Here is a 15,433-nt window from a genome sequence, read left to right as displayed (position 1 = left end):
TTAAATCGCTAAATTTAAAAAAATGTTTCATACTCAAAAATATTTCATACTCAAAAGATATCAAAATATGTACTTACATGAAGGTGTGCTAAGGAGTAAAGAACACAATAGAATAAATGCATTAACAAATATCTAAATCTATGAATAGATTAAAAATAATTAGTAACCCTTGCCTTATGTCATTAAACTATGCGTAACATTTTCTTTCTGCCAGAGAAAAATATAGTTATTTCTCCAGGAAATGTGGGAAGATATTAGTAGAGATGTTTGACTTCCCTTTTTCAATGTAAAAAAGTATACTGGTATCAGTAGCTAAACTCTGCTTCTTCCTATACCACTTCTTGCTACTGTTTCTTCAGACACTTGCCAAATTACATGCATCATTTCAGGAAAATGATTTAAGGTGCAATCTACTACCTAAGAGTAAGCCCAATCAAACTCAACAGAACTTACATTTGAGTAGACATATGCTAAGCTGGAAAGGACAGGGACAGCGTTTTCTTCTCCTCAATGGTATGCCTCAATTTGTTTTAAAAATATGCAAACACAAGATGTTGACATATAGAAGTGAACTTATTTGCCTGTTTTGCTCTTCTTGGTTGTCTCTGTCTGGTTCTCCAGCACTATTGTTAGCTGATGCTTTTAACTGGAGATGTCAGGGTTGACTAGGGCCTATGTATATTCTGATCCTGAGCAAATAGATACCCTGCATTTCTTATGTGAATGGAGAAAACATGTTGATAGCCCTAAAAACTATCCCATTACACTTAGTTATTTGAGGAAAAGTGGCAAGATATACAAAAACACACAAATAAAATAAAAAGATCATATTAAGAGAAACTATATGATTGAGAGTTTTAGAAATGAAAAATAGCAAATATATTCTATGTTGTCCTCTGAGCTTCAAAAGAGCAACCCAAAATGCTAAATCTGTTTGGGAGATAGTATTCAGTACCTTGGACAGCGTATTTCAGGTGTGGAATAAAACCTAACAACCTAACACAGGCATGGGCAAACTTTGGCCGTCCAGGTGTTTTGGTCTTCAACTCCCACAATTCATAACATCCGGCACTTGTATTGACTGATCGACATACCCCAATCACATAGTAAATGGCAAGATAGCTGTTAGCTCTGCAGTAGAGCTTTTGCACATATAAGGCCCCAAGTCCCATTTCTGGCATCTTTAATTTTTAACAGCTCAGTTAGTAGGGGGCAAGGTAAACTTCTGACAGGGAGAGGTCTGGAAGAGGTGTCAACAGTAGCTTCCAGCCCAAGTTTTAAACCATTCCAGTATCAGAAAGTTATGCATTTCACACTTAATCGTTCACTAAAAGTAAACAAATGTTTGACTAGTACTTGCTACAGTGAATGAATTCAAATAATATTGTGGAACAGTATTTACATCCATGGATTGTGCCATGTTTTGGATTATTCAGAACTGTGTTAATTTTGTTACATGTTTATATTACTGGATTTAATGATAATCTTTTCTAAAATAACCAATATTATATCTCTTCTTATATCTCTTCTTATAAGACTCTTAAAATAAAAATATTTATTGATATATGTAATATATGATTTTAATATGTGATAAGATAAAAAGATTACATTAAAAATGGTTAATTCAGATAGACAAACTGGGTTGGATCCAAAGATGTCCTGCCAGAAGATATGCTGCTGATGCCACTATATGCAAGGGTTAGTGCAGACAAATAATCACAATTATTGGCAGAAATGCACAAAGGCTTTTGTGCGTACCTTCACATATTAATCATGGACAGGCTTATGATAAGCCAAATACTTTGATTCCAGACTCATTGTCATCATTGGTACTATTGCTGTTGTGATGAGCCTTCAATTAATTCTGATTTATGATTACCCAATTCTAGGATTTATTTGTCAATATTTCTTAGAGGGTATTTATCATTGCTTTTCTCTGAGGCTGAGAAACAATAACTTGCACAAGGTCAACCAACTGGGTCACAACATTCAGCTATTTTAACTGCAAACTGTAGCTTTTGTTGGTATAGGACTTAACATTTTAAGAAGAAAATGTAGGAAGCACATAATCCAGATTATAATAACATATCTGTGTGGTATAGTATTAGAGCACATTCTGCACTGATTTGGAACATGCTGTTATAGTTTGCTGTTGATGACACATGAGGTGTCATTAACAAAATTCACATGATAGAAGTGAACTAGTCTCATATAGGTGCTCTACAGATACCAAACAACCCTCAGTCAAATGGATATCAAGGGGAGTGAGAAGGTTAAAATGGAATAGCAAAGAGCTGAATCCAAATAAGAAGGCACAGCTGCTCATGTTAGGAATTATTCAATATGCAGAAGGATACTGTATGAGTGTTCCCAAAAAGAAATACCAAAAGCAGGTCATTTTGGATCCAGTCTTCTTCTTTAGTCAAATAAATGTGTTTCAAATGGGCTAAAGTTTCAAGAACGATCTCTAACCAGTATAATGGCTATTAACCAAGCTAGAATGGCAACCACAGTTTAACCCATTTGAAGAATAGTAGATTGAAGAGCCCTTGGTGGCACAGCGGGTTACATCACTGAGCTGCTGGACTTGCTGACCGAAAGGTTGGTGGTTCAATTCCGGGGAGCAGGGTGAGCTCTCACTGTTAGCACCAGCTTCTGCCAACCTAGCAGTTCAAAAACATGCAAATATGAGTAGATCAATAGGTACCACTCCGACGGGAAGGTAATGGCACTACATGCAGTCATGCTGGCCACATGCGCTTGGAGGTGTCTACGGACAATGCCGGCTCTTCAGCTTAGAAATAGAGATGAGCACCAACCCCGTACATGACTGGACTTAATGTCAGGGGAAAATCTTTACCTTTACCTAGATTGAAGAAGGGTGGTCTACATCAAGGACAAAAAATGTGTTGCAAAAAAGAGATGCTATATTCACTTGTCAGCAACAAAAATGACTACATTTTTGCTCTTTATGTTAACCACCCTTCATCTTTTTTTTACTGACATTTCTTCCCTCTTTTTGTCTTTAGGTCTTATCATGGGATTGATTTTACGGTATGCTACAGCACCATCTGATTTTGCAAAGGGGATTGTCTATGGCTGTGAGAAGCTGGAAGCTGGCTTGCCCACTTTGCTTGTCAACATAACAAATCAAGTATATGAGTATCAGTACAAAAGAGAAATCAGCCAGCATAATGTCAATGCACACCAAGGCAATGCCATGCTACAAAAGGTAAAGCAATTGTGAGGTATACAAGTTCACATTATTATTTCTATTTGACACCAGCATGATTTAAGCTTGGTACAAGCAATTTTTCATCTGAATGAGCTTTTCCTATGCATTCAGAAAATATATGAATGAGAAAAAATAATCCTTTGTATTTAACCCCACTTCACCACAAAAAACGCCGCAGCCTTCCTGCTTTCACACTATGGGCCTTATAACATCACCTGACTTATCCCATGGGTTAGGAACATTTGCCACCCGGCTTCCCCCCATTGTAGCAAAGGCAACACGGGAAGCCGCTTCCTCTTCATCTTCACCATGGAGTCCGACTGGAAGTAGATGTGCATCATGTAATGGACTCTGTGGCTAAAGGGGCGAGGAAGTGGCGTATGACAGGCAAATCAGCCCACACAATGAGGTTGTATTTCAATTGTGATAAAATTCTACGTAAGTTACTTCTATGCAAAATAATGATGTTATAAACACATCTATCATAATTTTTAATTAAACACTATGATTATGCAACACACACCTGGAGAGAAAGCGATACTCTATAATAGTTTTTCAGCCCAAATTGTTGTCGCTGTGTGTCTTCAAATCATTTCTAATTTATGACAACCCTGCGGTGAACCCATCATGGGTTTATTTGGCAATATTTGTTCAGAAGGGGTTTGTCTTTGTGTCCCTCTAAGGCTTGAGAGTGTGTGACTTGTCCAAGGACACCCAACAGCTTTCTATGGCCAAGCAGGGATTCGAACCCTGGTCTCCAAGGTCATAGTGCAATGCTGAAACCACTATACCACACTGGCTCTACCACCCCAAATATATGCAGAGAAATACAATTGTGTGCAGTGCAAATATCAAAGGGACAAGTATTCTCACAAATGTGGCATATGGATGTTAAGAGTTCTCTGTAAAGGAATGTCATTTTGGTTTGAAGAACTCCCGAGTCTGTTGTAGTTCACATATGAAAGAGGAAGATTGCAAACAGGACACTTACACTAAAATTGCAAGTGAAGTTTTGCTTTAAAAGCTATCTGAACTTATTATTTTCCTAGTGAAAAGAGCTAAAGGAAGTTGAATAAAGAAATCACAAGAGCTTTGAAATATCCAACAAACAGTGCATCTTTGTCAAGATATCTTTGCAAAAGGCATCAACTTTCAAAGCTTTTTTATCCTTCAGTCTGGTACATTTAGCCAAATGAAATGGACAGAGCCACTTCCCACCAATGTTGTCAGTGACTGGTATGCAGGGGCATGATGCCTCTGATCCCGGAACTAAAATATACTTCTCATGCCTAAAGCACTGATAATCTCACCCCCCCCCCCCCCCCGTCAATCTCTCTTTCTAAGCCATCAGCATTAATGGTCATGTACATATCTTGTGACTGTGGATTCCATATTTTAGAACCTCTCTTCCACCAACTCCTAGTTGCCAAGCAAGCAGCAAAACAATATTTGGATGATCAAGTAATATGCAGTGTAATAAAAAGGAATCCAAGTGCTGAATGTAGTTTGAAATGATTTGGATATAGTGCTAAATTATGGTTTCCCTCCAAGCAAAGTTAATGCCCAGGAAGCAATCCAAAGAGTCCAAACACTGTCCTACACATTGCTATATAACTTATTTAGCATATGCTACATAATCCTATGTGGTATTGATGTAATTATCATGGCTAAGTATGATGAATATTTCTTTTGATCACCAATGCTCAGAACTACAGTGGAAAAATACTATATTAATCAAATCTTCATATGGGTTTCCCAGAGGCTTCCAGTTAGAATAAACATGCAAATAAGTAGTCCTTATGTTGGGCTGGACTCCAGCTTCCATCACTCCCAGCCAGCATAGGCAGTGGTGAGAAATGCTGTATCTATAGTCGAATGATTTCTGGAGATCTACATGATTCCAACCCACAAATTAGAGACTGTGAGAAACAAGAAGCTGTAGCAGGTAGGCTTTGATCCTGTACTGCTCTTCTGATGGTCATAAATGTAATATATTTAATTACGTTCCCTTTTTGTGCTTAACAAGGAAGTAGCACCAAAAGCAACCACAACACGCAGTCCATAATATGTTTTTTGTGGTTGGTTCTGTAATCCTCAACCTGCCACTATTGCCTTTTCTGAAATTAGTCTTCACTCTGCTGTATTTATGAATGGGGGTGTATAATGTTATTGCCTTGTTTTGAATAACTACAATGAAATTTGTTCCCTTCCCCCAAACAGACAGGTGCATAAAAACCTGCTCACTGATTTAATCCCCAAGTTAATGTGGCATTTGAGACTATCAGTATGGAAGACTAAATGAAAAATTCTTTCTCCAACTTTCCCCCCATAAAGTTGTCAGCACAGCAAAATTTACCACTGGCTGTTATTGGCCAGCCAGTTCACATTAGTTTAATAATTCAAAGTAAGCGGAATGCTTTAAAAAATGCTGAGCTTTTACTTCCTGTTTATCGAGTTGAACTATCTGTTGGATTAAAAAAAGGAAGTCAATTTGGAGTCAGGCTGTATTGTTACAGAACTAAATAATTCATCCAGGATCATAACCCCATAAAGGAGACGCACTTCATTGGAACAAAGGGACTGCAGACCATTTTGTTAATGACATGCTCTCCCTTTTAAATATATTAATCTAGTAGGATCTACTGGAAATACAGTAAAATCTAATGACTTGTAAAAATAACATTTGTAATCCAGCAGGTTTGCAATTTAAACTAACCAGTAGCTAGTGAAACCAGGTAGCAAGAACACTGAAGCCTTAATGATACTGAGGTAGTGATATATGTATACATTAGGGTACCAAAACTATCTGTATTAATTCTAACCTGACTTGCAAAATTGGTCTTGAAAAAATCATTAATTCAAACCCTCAGTCTTCACTTTGTTGAACTAGCCAAGTACAGAGAAATATATACCCACTACAAAATGTTTAAAATTATAGCTCCTTTTGTGCTTTGTAACACTAGAAGCAAGGTAACACTGTTGAAAGAGATGAAGCTAAAAGGTCACATCCTAGTTGTGAGTCCTCCTAATAATGTGTTGAAGGAGGCACACCAAGGAAAGGGAATATGTACTATTCTGTCACTCCATGGTACATGACATTCAAATCAAGTCATTGTCCTTAAAAAGTAATTAATATCCCATATCCAGAATTCCAAAATATTCCAAAATCTTAAAAGTATCCACATTGGTGGCTGAAATAGTATCACCTTTGCATTCTGGTGGTTTATTATACACAAACTTTGTTTCATGCACATAATGATTGAAATATCATGTAAAATTACATTCAAGCTATGTGTCTAAGGTGTATATGAAACATAATTCTTTTGTGTTTAGACTTGGGTCCCATCTCCGAGATATCTTGATTATGTATATACAGATTTTCCAAAATCCAAAAAAGTGTGAAATCTGGTTCTAAGCCTTATGAATACTTAGCTTATAGTTATAAGTAACATTCTATTTTATTTTAAGTGACTATTGTTCCTTTAGTTAGAATACTTTCCAGTTACTTTGTGTGCCCTCAAGCATAAACAAATTAAAATGCCCAAAAGGATCATTCCCTAAAAGGAATGTTCCAGAAATAACAAGTAAAAGTTTCTTGTTACACTCAAAATTCATGACATGGATAGTCATTATATTCATTGTACTGAAGAACATTTTAAGTCCTTGTTGCTCAAAAATATGTATTATCGCTAACATGATTAATTGTGAATCATTTGGAAACTCTAGGTTAGGTAAATATTGTATTTGTGAGTAATCCTAGTTTTAGATAATCATTCATGCAATCGATGAATCTGAGCCTTTTACCATACACAATTAAAGCACCATGATTCCACTTTAGCTAACATGGCAGAAGTTCTGCTTTAATTGACATGGTTCCATACAACAGAATTCTATGCTTTCTACTTCGGTGAAGCATTAGAACTCTGGTGAAGAATTCTAAACACACTTCCATAAACTGCAAATCCCAAAATAGAACTTTGGCAATTAAAATGGAATCAGAATACTATAATTTGAGATGGATAGACTCAAAGAAGGAAGACACTTGATAGGGTGATTCAGAGGTCTCTTATTCATAATGTCACCATAAGACAAAGTCAACTTGATAGCAGTTAACAACAACAGGTATAGGATTCTGGCTATTCAATCCAACTGAAATTTCCGGATTGTTTTTAAAGGCCGAATACGGGAGTAATCTATTTAGAAATAAATTATACACATATCACTGAGAACATCTATATGTATATTTTAAAAAGCTATAGTTCAGAATTAAGTCGTGCTAAAAAGTGTTACTCTATATTATTGGTTCCATCTGTATATCTATTGGATAACACATACTTAGTGCCCTTTAACTTGTTAACAGATTATTATACAATTCACATCTACAATTCATATTTACGTTAACATATTTGTGTTGATGACTATGTTTGTATAGGCATCATTTTCATGCCACTGGGACAGAGAGTAGCCTGATACTCCAGGGATTGCAGGACTGGCAATGTCACAATAGCCTGTTTCCAATCATGTCATTGTTCCACCATAAGACCCATTCTATTGTCTGTTGCATCTGTTCAGAACTAGTATAGAGGTGATATCCAATACAGATTATACTGATCAAGCAGTTGTGCAAACTGGTTGTGGAAAAGTTAAATAAAAAGTTGCACAACCAGTTTTACCACTTTACAAAGATTTAATCCAGCACAATTGTGCCAGCAAAGATTCCCATTGTTGCATCAATATTGCATCATCTTTACCTTAGCATGTTGAAGACTAAGTAAGCTCAAGCTCTTTTGGGCAATGAGACTGGCATAAGCATATTGTGGATTATTGTTATGTCACTATTTCCTATTGGGGCCAATGGGAATAGAAAAGCTAACTAAGAGTTGTGTGATGTTGCTAATTTGTAGGAACATTGCTTATTAATTCACCCAATCCTTTTGTTGCATGAAATTTTTTGAAAATTATAACAAGCCATTTATGATCCAGGGAAACTATTATCAGTAATGGTGATCAATAGGCTCTCAGGTTTGACAATCCCTACTTTATCCAGGATGTGGGCAATTGTTTTTACATCCTTCAAGCCAAATCTAAGTATTGTCAGAATAATTGTTCTGGAGTTCATTATTTTTCAGCACCATTTTTGATTAAAAAACCATAATTTTAAAATCCTATTTAAGGAATAATATTCCACTTACATGACAACTTGTCTAGAACATAAATTTGCTGATGTCCCTCTTCACTAATGTTGGAATTCATCACATGCAAATTTGATTCATATGTAATAGAAAGTCCCGTGTTACCCTAAAAAATAAGAAGTTTTATGGCATAATAATTTAGTGAATCTTTACAGAACTGTAATGTAATGTAATGCAATGACGGTGGCGAAATGTGTTAAAGCGCTGAGCTGCTGAACTTGCAGACCAAAAGGTCACAGGTTAAAATCCCAGGAGTGGAGTGAGCACCCACTGTTGCTCCAGCTTCTGCCAACCTAGCAGTTCGAAAACATGCCAATGTGAGTAGATCAATAGGTATCGCTCCAGCGGGAAAGTAACGGCGCTCCATGCAGTCATGCCGGCCACATGACCTTGGAGGTGTCTATGGACAACGCCGGCTCTTTGGCTTAGAAATAGAGATGAGCACCAACCCCCAGAGTCAGACATGACTGGACTTAACGTCAGGGGAAACTTTTACCTTTAATGTCTTTTGAAACTTCCCGTGGCACAGTGGGTTAAACTGCTGAGCTGCTGAACTTGCTGACTGAAAGGTCTGTGATTCAAATGTGGGTAGCGGGGTGAACTCCCGCTGTTAGCCCCAGCTCCTACCAGCCTAGCAGTTCAAAAACATGCAAATGTGAATAGATCAATAGGTACCGCTTCAGCGGGAAGGTAACGGCACTCCATGCAGTCATGCCAGCCACATGACTTGGAGGCATCTACGGACAACGCCAGCTCTTCAGCTTAGAAATGGAGATGAGCACCAACCCCCAGAGTCGGACATGACTGGACTTAATGTCAGGGGAGAACCTTTACCTTTACTAATGTCTTTTCATAGAATCATAGAATAGTAGAGTTGGAAGAGACCTCATGGGCCATCCAGTCCAACCTCCTGCTAAGAAGCAGGAAATCGCATTCAAAGAACCTCCGACAGATGGCCATCCAGCCTCTGCTTAAAAGCCTCCAAGGAAGGAGCCTCCACCACAGTCCGGGGGAGAGAGTTCCACTGCCGAACAGCCCTCACAGTGAGGAAGTTCTTCCTGATGTTCAGGTGGAATCTCCTTTCCTGTAGTTTGAAACCATTGTTCCACGTCCTTTTGCTGTTTTCTTTTCTTCAACAAACATATACAGCTACTCTGCTTGAAACTGCTATAGTTGCTTATTTGGGTGACAAAAGCACACACAGTTCTGCTACAGTATTTTATATTTTTCTGTCTTCCAACTGTATTATAGTCATTACTTTTAGATGTATGTGTGAATGCAGATATGAATTTTGATGAGTACTGAGTTTTGCAGGGTACTTAACTGGCCACATAAAATAGGGCCAAAAACAATGCTGCTTTATGCTTCTTACCTTGTTTTTTTTTCTTTTTCTTTCTGGCAGATGACCTTTGATCCTTCAATCTTCTTCAATGTTTTACTACCTCCCATTATATTCCACGCAGGATACAGTTTAAAGAAAGTGAGTGGTTTCTATTTTCATTTACAGCAGGTGCTCTGACCCAGTTATTGATTCAACCCAGTTGACCTGACTGAAACCTTTGATCACATTTGGTCCACACAAAGATTAGTAAAACTACCAATTAGGGCAGTGGTTCTCAACCTGTGGGTCCCCACATGTTTTGGCCTTCAACTCCTAGAAATCCTAACAGCTGGTAAACTGGTTGGGAGTTCTAGGTCAAAACACCTGGGGACCCACAGGGTGAGAACCACTGAATTAGGGAATGCTTTAGAATGCCTTACTTTAGGCAGTTTAAGATCGCATTAAGCACCGATAATTTGGGGGGGGGGGCAGTCTCAACTTCAAACTATGTTTTGATTACACAAATCAAGAATGCTGACTTTCCTCTATATATAGTTTTTTCTAGCTGATAATGCATCACAACAAGGAAGGTTATGGCCCTGAATCACTCACTCATCTTGTCTTGGCTAATGGCTACATTCACTGATTTTAATCACAAATTGGCAATTGTATTCTTCAAGACATTGAATTTCCAGTAAACTAATCTGGGCTTTGCAACCCATTTTGCCTACATGTTGTCATTTTGATACCAGTAAAGAGACAAACTCATCATGTTGAAGGGAGAATTTAATGAAATCCATTTCAATTGTAATGCAATTCAAAATATAAACCAATTACATTTTAAAGGGAAAAAAATCAGAGCTTTAAAACACTCTTCCAAAACTAACATATTGCTCAAAGTTTATTATTTTTCAAAAGTTATATATTACTTAGAGACACAGCATGGTATAGTAGTTTGAGCACTGGACTTCAACTTTGAATATCAAAGCTCAAATTTGCACTCAGCCATGGAGACCCCTGGGTGACATGGCTCTCAGAGGAAGGCAAAAGCAAACCACCTCTGAAAAAAACTGACCAAGAAAACTTGCCACAAGTGAAAAATGATTTGAAAACACACAACAATAACATATTACAGGCCTGCATAACCTGCGGCCTTCCAGATGTTTGAGCCTCCAACTTCTGGGAGCTGAAGTACAAAACAACTGGAGGTCTGCTGGTTGTGCAGGCCTGACATATTACTTATCACTTATGGATAAAGTAATGCAGTATGTTACTAAAATTCAAAGACATAGCCATGTTGGTCTGGATCAGTATGCAAAGGGATCTTGTAGTAACTACTTTGACACCATAGAACAATGGAGCCACATGTATTCAAGTTTGCTTTTTCTGTTATGGATGAGCCAGCTGCCTTTACTGCACTACAAGAGTTCATGTCCAACTAGCTGCTGTCACTGAATCCTGAGCTGCTAACCAATTACCTTAGCTATGAGTTAAGTACCAAGGCAACAAGTTTATATTACATGAAAGTAAAGGAAATGAGACAACCTGAATCAGGAGCTCCAAGGGACATGCTTGGTTGGTTTGACTGTGCACCTTACTCCCCCCTCCCCCCCCCCCAAAAAAAAGAAAGAAAGAAAAGAAATTATCCTGCAACATGATGAAATTGTCTTTCCTGGTATCAAAGTTTTAAAGACCAATTCATATTCATTTCTGTAGGTGCACAAAATTTGAAACAACAATAAATGTTGCCTTATTTCATGGACTATTAGGAAACAATCGTGCTAGGTGGGTTGTTCGTCTTTTTGATCAATCAGCCAGTCATTTTGCGCTTGTTATGTGTGTGCTGAAAGGAAGGAAAAAGATGCTAATTTTGCATACAGACAATTGCAGAAAATGATTGGGAGGAAAGTGATTCATTTTTATTTTAGAGTGTAAGCTTTCATGTAGTTGAAGAATCCCTAATATGTCTTCTTACAATACAGAGCCATTTTAACTACAGTTTTTTCCACCTACAAGTTTATTGCGCTTCCCTGGAAAGAGTTGCCTTAATGCAACTTCCTGCTATCTCAATCAATGAAGCTAGCAAAAAGATAAGATGCTTTACCTTCTCACTTTCAGTTATTCAAGCACTGGAGTGTTGTGTTTTACTGAAAAAGAACAAAAGGTTTGCAGAAGAAATTAATCCTCACCTGCCTAAAGCCTGGTGATTAAGGACAAAAATATAATGAGAGTTTCAAAATACCCTTTTAGTTCAAGCCTGTTCGACTTAAAAAGTAAAAATACATTTCTGTTGTATATTAAATTCCAAGACTTTTTGTCCTTTCTGTGTTACAGAGACATTTTTTTCGTAACTTGGGATCCATTTTAGCATACGCCTTTTTGGGGACTGCCGTATCTTGCATTGTGATAGGGTAAGTGAAATCCACGACTGATTATTACTCTTTTTAAATGATGATGTTTTTACATGCTTAATGGCATGACACATGATTTCCTAGTGTCAAACTGATACATCAAGGTGGGCCCAAGTGGCTTGAGGAAAGTTGTATTCCCATTTCATTTCTTGATCCTAAGTATGAAATGTCTGTGGATTCAGTAATTTCCATCTGAATTTAATTTGGAGTGGGGTTGAACTGTAGTTCTCCCTCTATCTCTTCACTACTGTCATTTTGTTCAGTTTGTGGCTCATCAATACATTGTTCATGGATGCTGTAGTAATTACAACAGTATAAAAAGTTATTCTTGTATATGTATGTTTTATGGATTTCATAAAAGAGCTATTATTCTGCTTCCAGCAGGTGTTGACAGGATGCTGTTTGGAAATTCATAAGCAAGGCAGGAAGCAAACAATCATATATAATCTTGTACATTCCCAATTGCTCACTCCCAGAATCTGGTATTTGGAGGCGTATTGATTGCATGCATTTTGATGTATTATGAGAACAAAGATAACTTGATTTAGGAAAAAGGATGGTTTGATTCCAAATGTGTGAGAAATCATGTAGGGATGTAAAGAAAAGTAGTGGAAAGAATCGTCCATTACTTGGAGCAGAAGTGGGGAAAATGTGGCTATTGGTTACAAGTAGAACATAGACACAATTCCTGTGGCCCCTGAAGCCCCCTCCCGACTAAATCCCCACTATCCCCCAAAATTTAAAATTTGCCAGTTTTGTACAAGTACAAGTTTGTACATGCAAACTTGTAAAAATATTCAAAGAATACCCCACTCACTGCCACAAACAGTCCAGAACTCAATACTATTCTCAAATATTCCCAATTTCCTCTGCAGAACCTTTCAAAATAGTGGTACAAAGTGAATGCATATTGTTTCTTATTACATTTTTGAAGGAAAAAAAATCCTTGGCCTTGGTATGGGGAATGTAACCTGTGAAAGAGCCTGGGGAGAAAATTTGCTGCATTCATTGATTGATATCTGACTTGGAGGACCTGGCATACATAGATAAGATGGGAGAGAATGGTTAAAAAACTGTCATGACTGACTAGTGCTGACAACAAGAATATGGGTGAAGGATTACTTCTTCCAGCATTTGGGTTGGGTTCAACTCGAATGCAGCCAGACAGTGAAGAACTCACCACTACAGAACAGGAACAGCAGCAACCCCACGTGAACAATGAAAGACTTACCACTCCTCTAGGCAAAGAGCAAGGGTAGGACTGGGGCCTTGAGATGGAAGACCAGGAATTAAGTATTCCAGACCAGCTACAATTAAGAACAGATGGTATTCAATTGTGTAGATCAAGTCCTTTGGCTGAGAAGAGAGCCTCACTTAAGTGGACTCACTTGAGAGATCTGTACAAATAGTTGGAACTTGGAATAGCTAGTTGCTAGTAGCAACATTGGTATTGGGAGCTACAGGTTGAAGTTCTGTGTGTTTACTCTTGGATCTTAAAAGACAAACTGTATCTTGGATTTTGGATTGTGGATTGTGAACTATACTTGTGTTGGTGAGATATCCTGGCTTCAGAATATTGGAACGGATTTACAGTTCACCCTCTTACCTCCTCCTTGCTGGACTACGTTTGTGTGCTTGGTTGAGTTACAAGAGACTCTCTGGGCACAGGACTCTAACAAAAACAAAGCTTTACAAATAGAATCATTCTTATTTAAAGCACAATTTTTCCCTTGTTGAAAAATATGTTTTTCCACAACCTGATCTTAATATATCATCAGCTTTTCAATTGACCACTTAAATCTTCTGAAAGTCTTTTCTAAATTTGGGCTACATAATCATGTTTCAGAAATAAGTTGTAAGAGCCTTATGCAGGTATTACATGTGCAAACAGGCAGCATGAATTCAGAGGTCTGTAGACATGGTTTTGAGTTAAATGGTCTCCACTTCCAACCCCTCTTGCATTGAGAGATAATAACATATATATCCATCACATGGCAGATAGCAGCACAGGATCAATGCTTGACAAATGTCCTCAATATAATGATTTCACACTACTTCCAATTTGGTAAGATTGGAGCAATATCAATGCATGAATTATACACTCAATAACTTCTCTGCCGGCCACCATCACCCCTTCCCATTTTATCTTGAAGAAAGCCACAGTGTATTGCTGGAGATCTTAGAATTGTATAACTTTGAACCTATTTAAGTGTCTAACTATTGTGCAGGAGGATTTACGGTGATACTTTAGATTTTATAAGAGTGCGCTAATTTACAAGCAACCAAAGTCCTGAACTTGCAAAGACCATTTTGAAATTATACAACCAATTAACTTTTAGCATCAGTCATCTCTCCAGTTTATATCCATGCTTAAGCAAAGGTGTACATGAACGATGAAAATATATGTTTCCTTTTCACATTGTCATAAGTCTGAACTTTCATATTTAATGTCACATTGACACTGTTAAAGCAGCAGCATCAGATAGGGCTTTCTTGGGTTTTTGTTTGTTTGTTTTAGAGGGCGGTGACAATAGCAATGGTGACCACTGGCTCCCATGTCTGTGGAGCAGTGAAACCACTCCTTGGTTTAGTCTGAACATTAAAAGAGCTGTGGTACTGAATATTATCTCCCAAATAGGTCCAAACTAAAAACATGAGTGGATGTATCCCTTGGCTGGGGGCCACCAGCCATAGGTCACCCCATAAGATATAAGCAGAACAAACAAAGGAATAGCAGAGATCCCTTTTCCACTACTTCATTGTTCTCCCAAGAGTTGCAATTTGAAAAAAGGGATGATGCATTTACAAATTCTCAGACCTCTGACTCCTATCTCTGAATCAACATTGATTTCAAATAGCTGGCGAACCAGATTATTTAGGTTTGTTCTTAAGTTGAATTTCAAGTTAGAACAGCTACATTTTTAAAGTGTAACACCAGCCAGGAATATAATCTCTTTGGACAGGCATAGGAAAGGGTTAACATCACTGTGGTGTTCGTTTTGCACTCTGTACACCTGTTCAGAAGATTTCACCTTACTTTCTTTCTCTGTGATAACTGCATTTTAAAACATTTGGCTTGTGAAAATATGGACTGGTGACACAGCTTCAATGGAGACATCTTTTCCCCATGACTACTCTTTCAGGAATGAATTTCCTTTCCTAGAAGATTTTTCTCATTTCTTTTTATCTCATACCCATTTGGAACTAACTATGTTTGTAAGTTGTTTGTAAGTTGGATGTGTGTAACTCGAGGACTGCTTGTACTCTGAATCAC

The 15,433-nt window shown here is 37.7% G+C and overlaps 1 protein-coding gene across 1 annotated transcript in view; it reads left to right on the top strand.

Moving 5' to 3' along the window:
- slc9a9 (solute carrier family 9 member A9) overlaps positions 1-15,433 on the top strand; it is a 373,122-nt gene that overhangs the window by 6,723 nt on the left and 350,966 nt on the right. The window contains exons 2-4 of the mRNA XM_008106200.3: positions 3,030-3,232; positions 9,830-9,907; positions 12,083-12,159. Of these exons, the coding sequence (XP_008104407.1) occupies positions 3,030-3,232; positions 9,830-9,907; positions 12,083-12,159 (358 nt within the window). The remainder of the gene's footprint in view (positions 1-3,029; positions 3,233-9,829; positions 9,908-12,082; positions 12,160-15,433) is intronic.

This window comes from Anolis carolinensis, chromosome 3 (genome assembly GCF_035594765.1).
Source record: "Anolis carolinensis isolate JA03-04 chromosome 3, rAnoCar3.1.pri, whole genome shotgun sequence".
NCBI classification, from domain to species: Eukaryota; Metazoa; Chordata; class Lepidosauria; order Squamata; family Dactyloidae; genus Anolis; species Anolis carolinensis.
The sequence above is the reverse complement of the archived record's forward strand: the minus strand, read 5'-3'. Positions and strand labels throughout refer to the sequence as shown.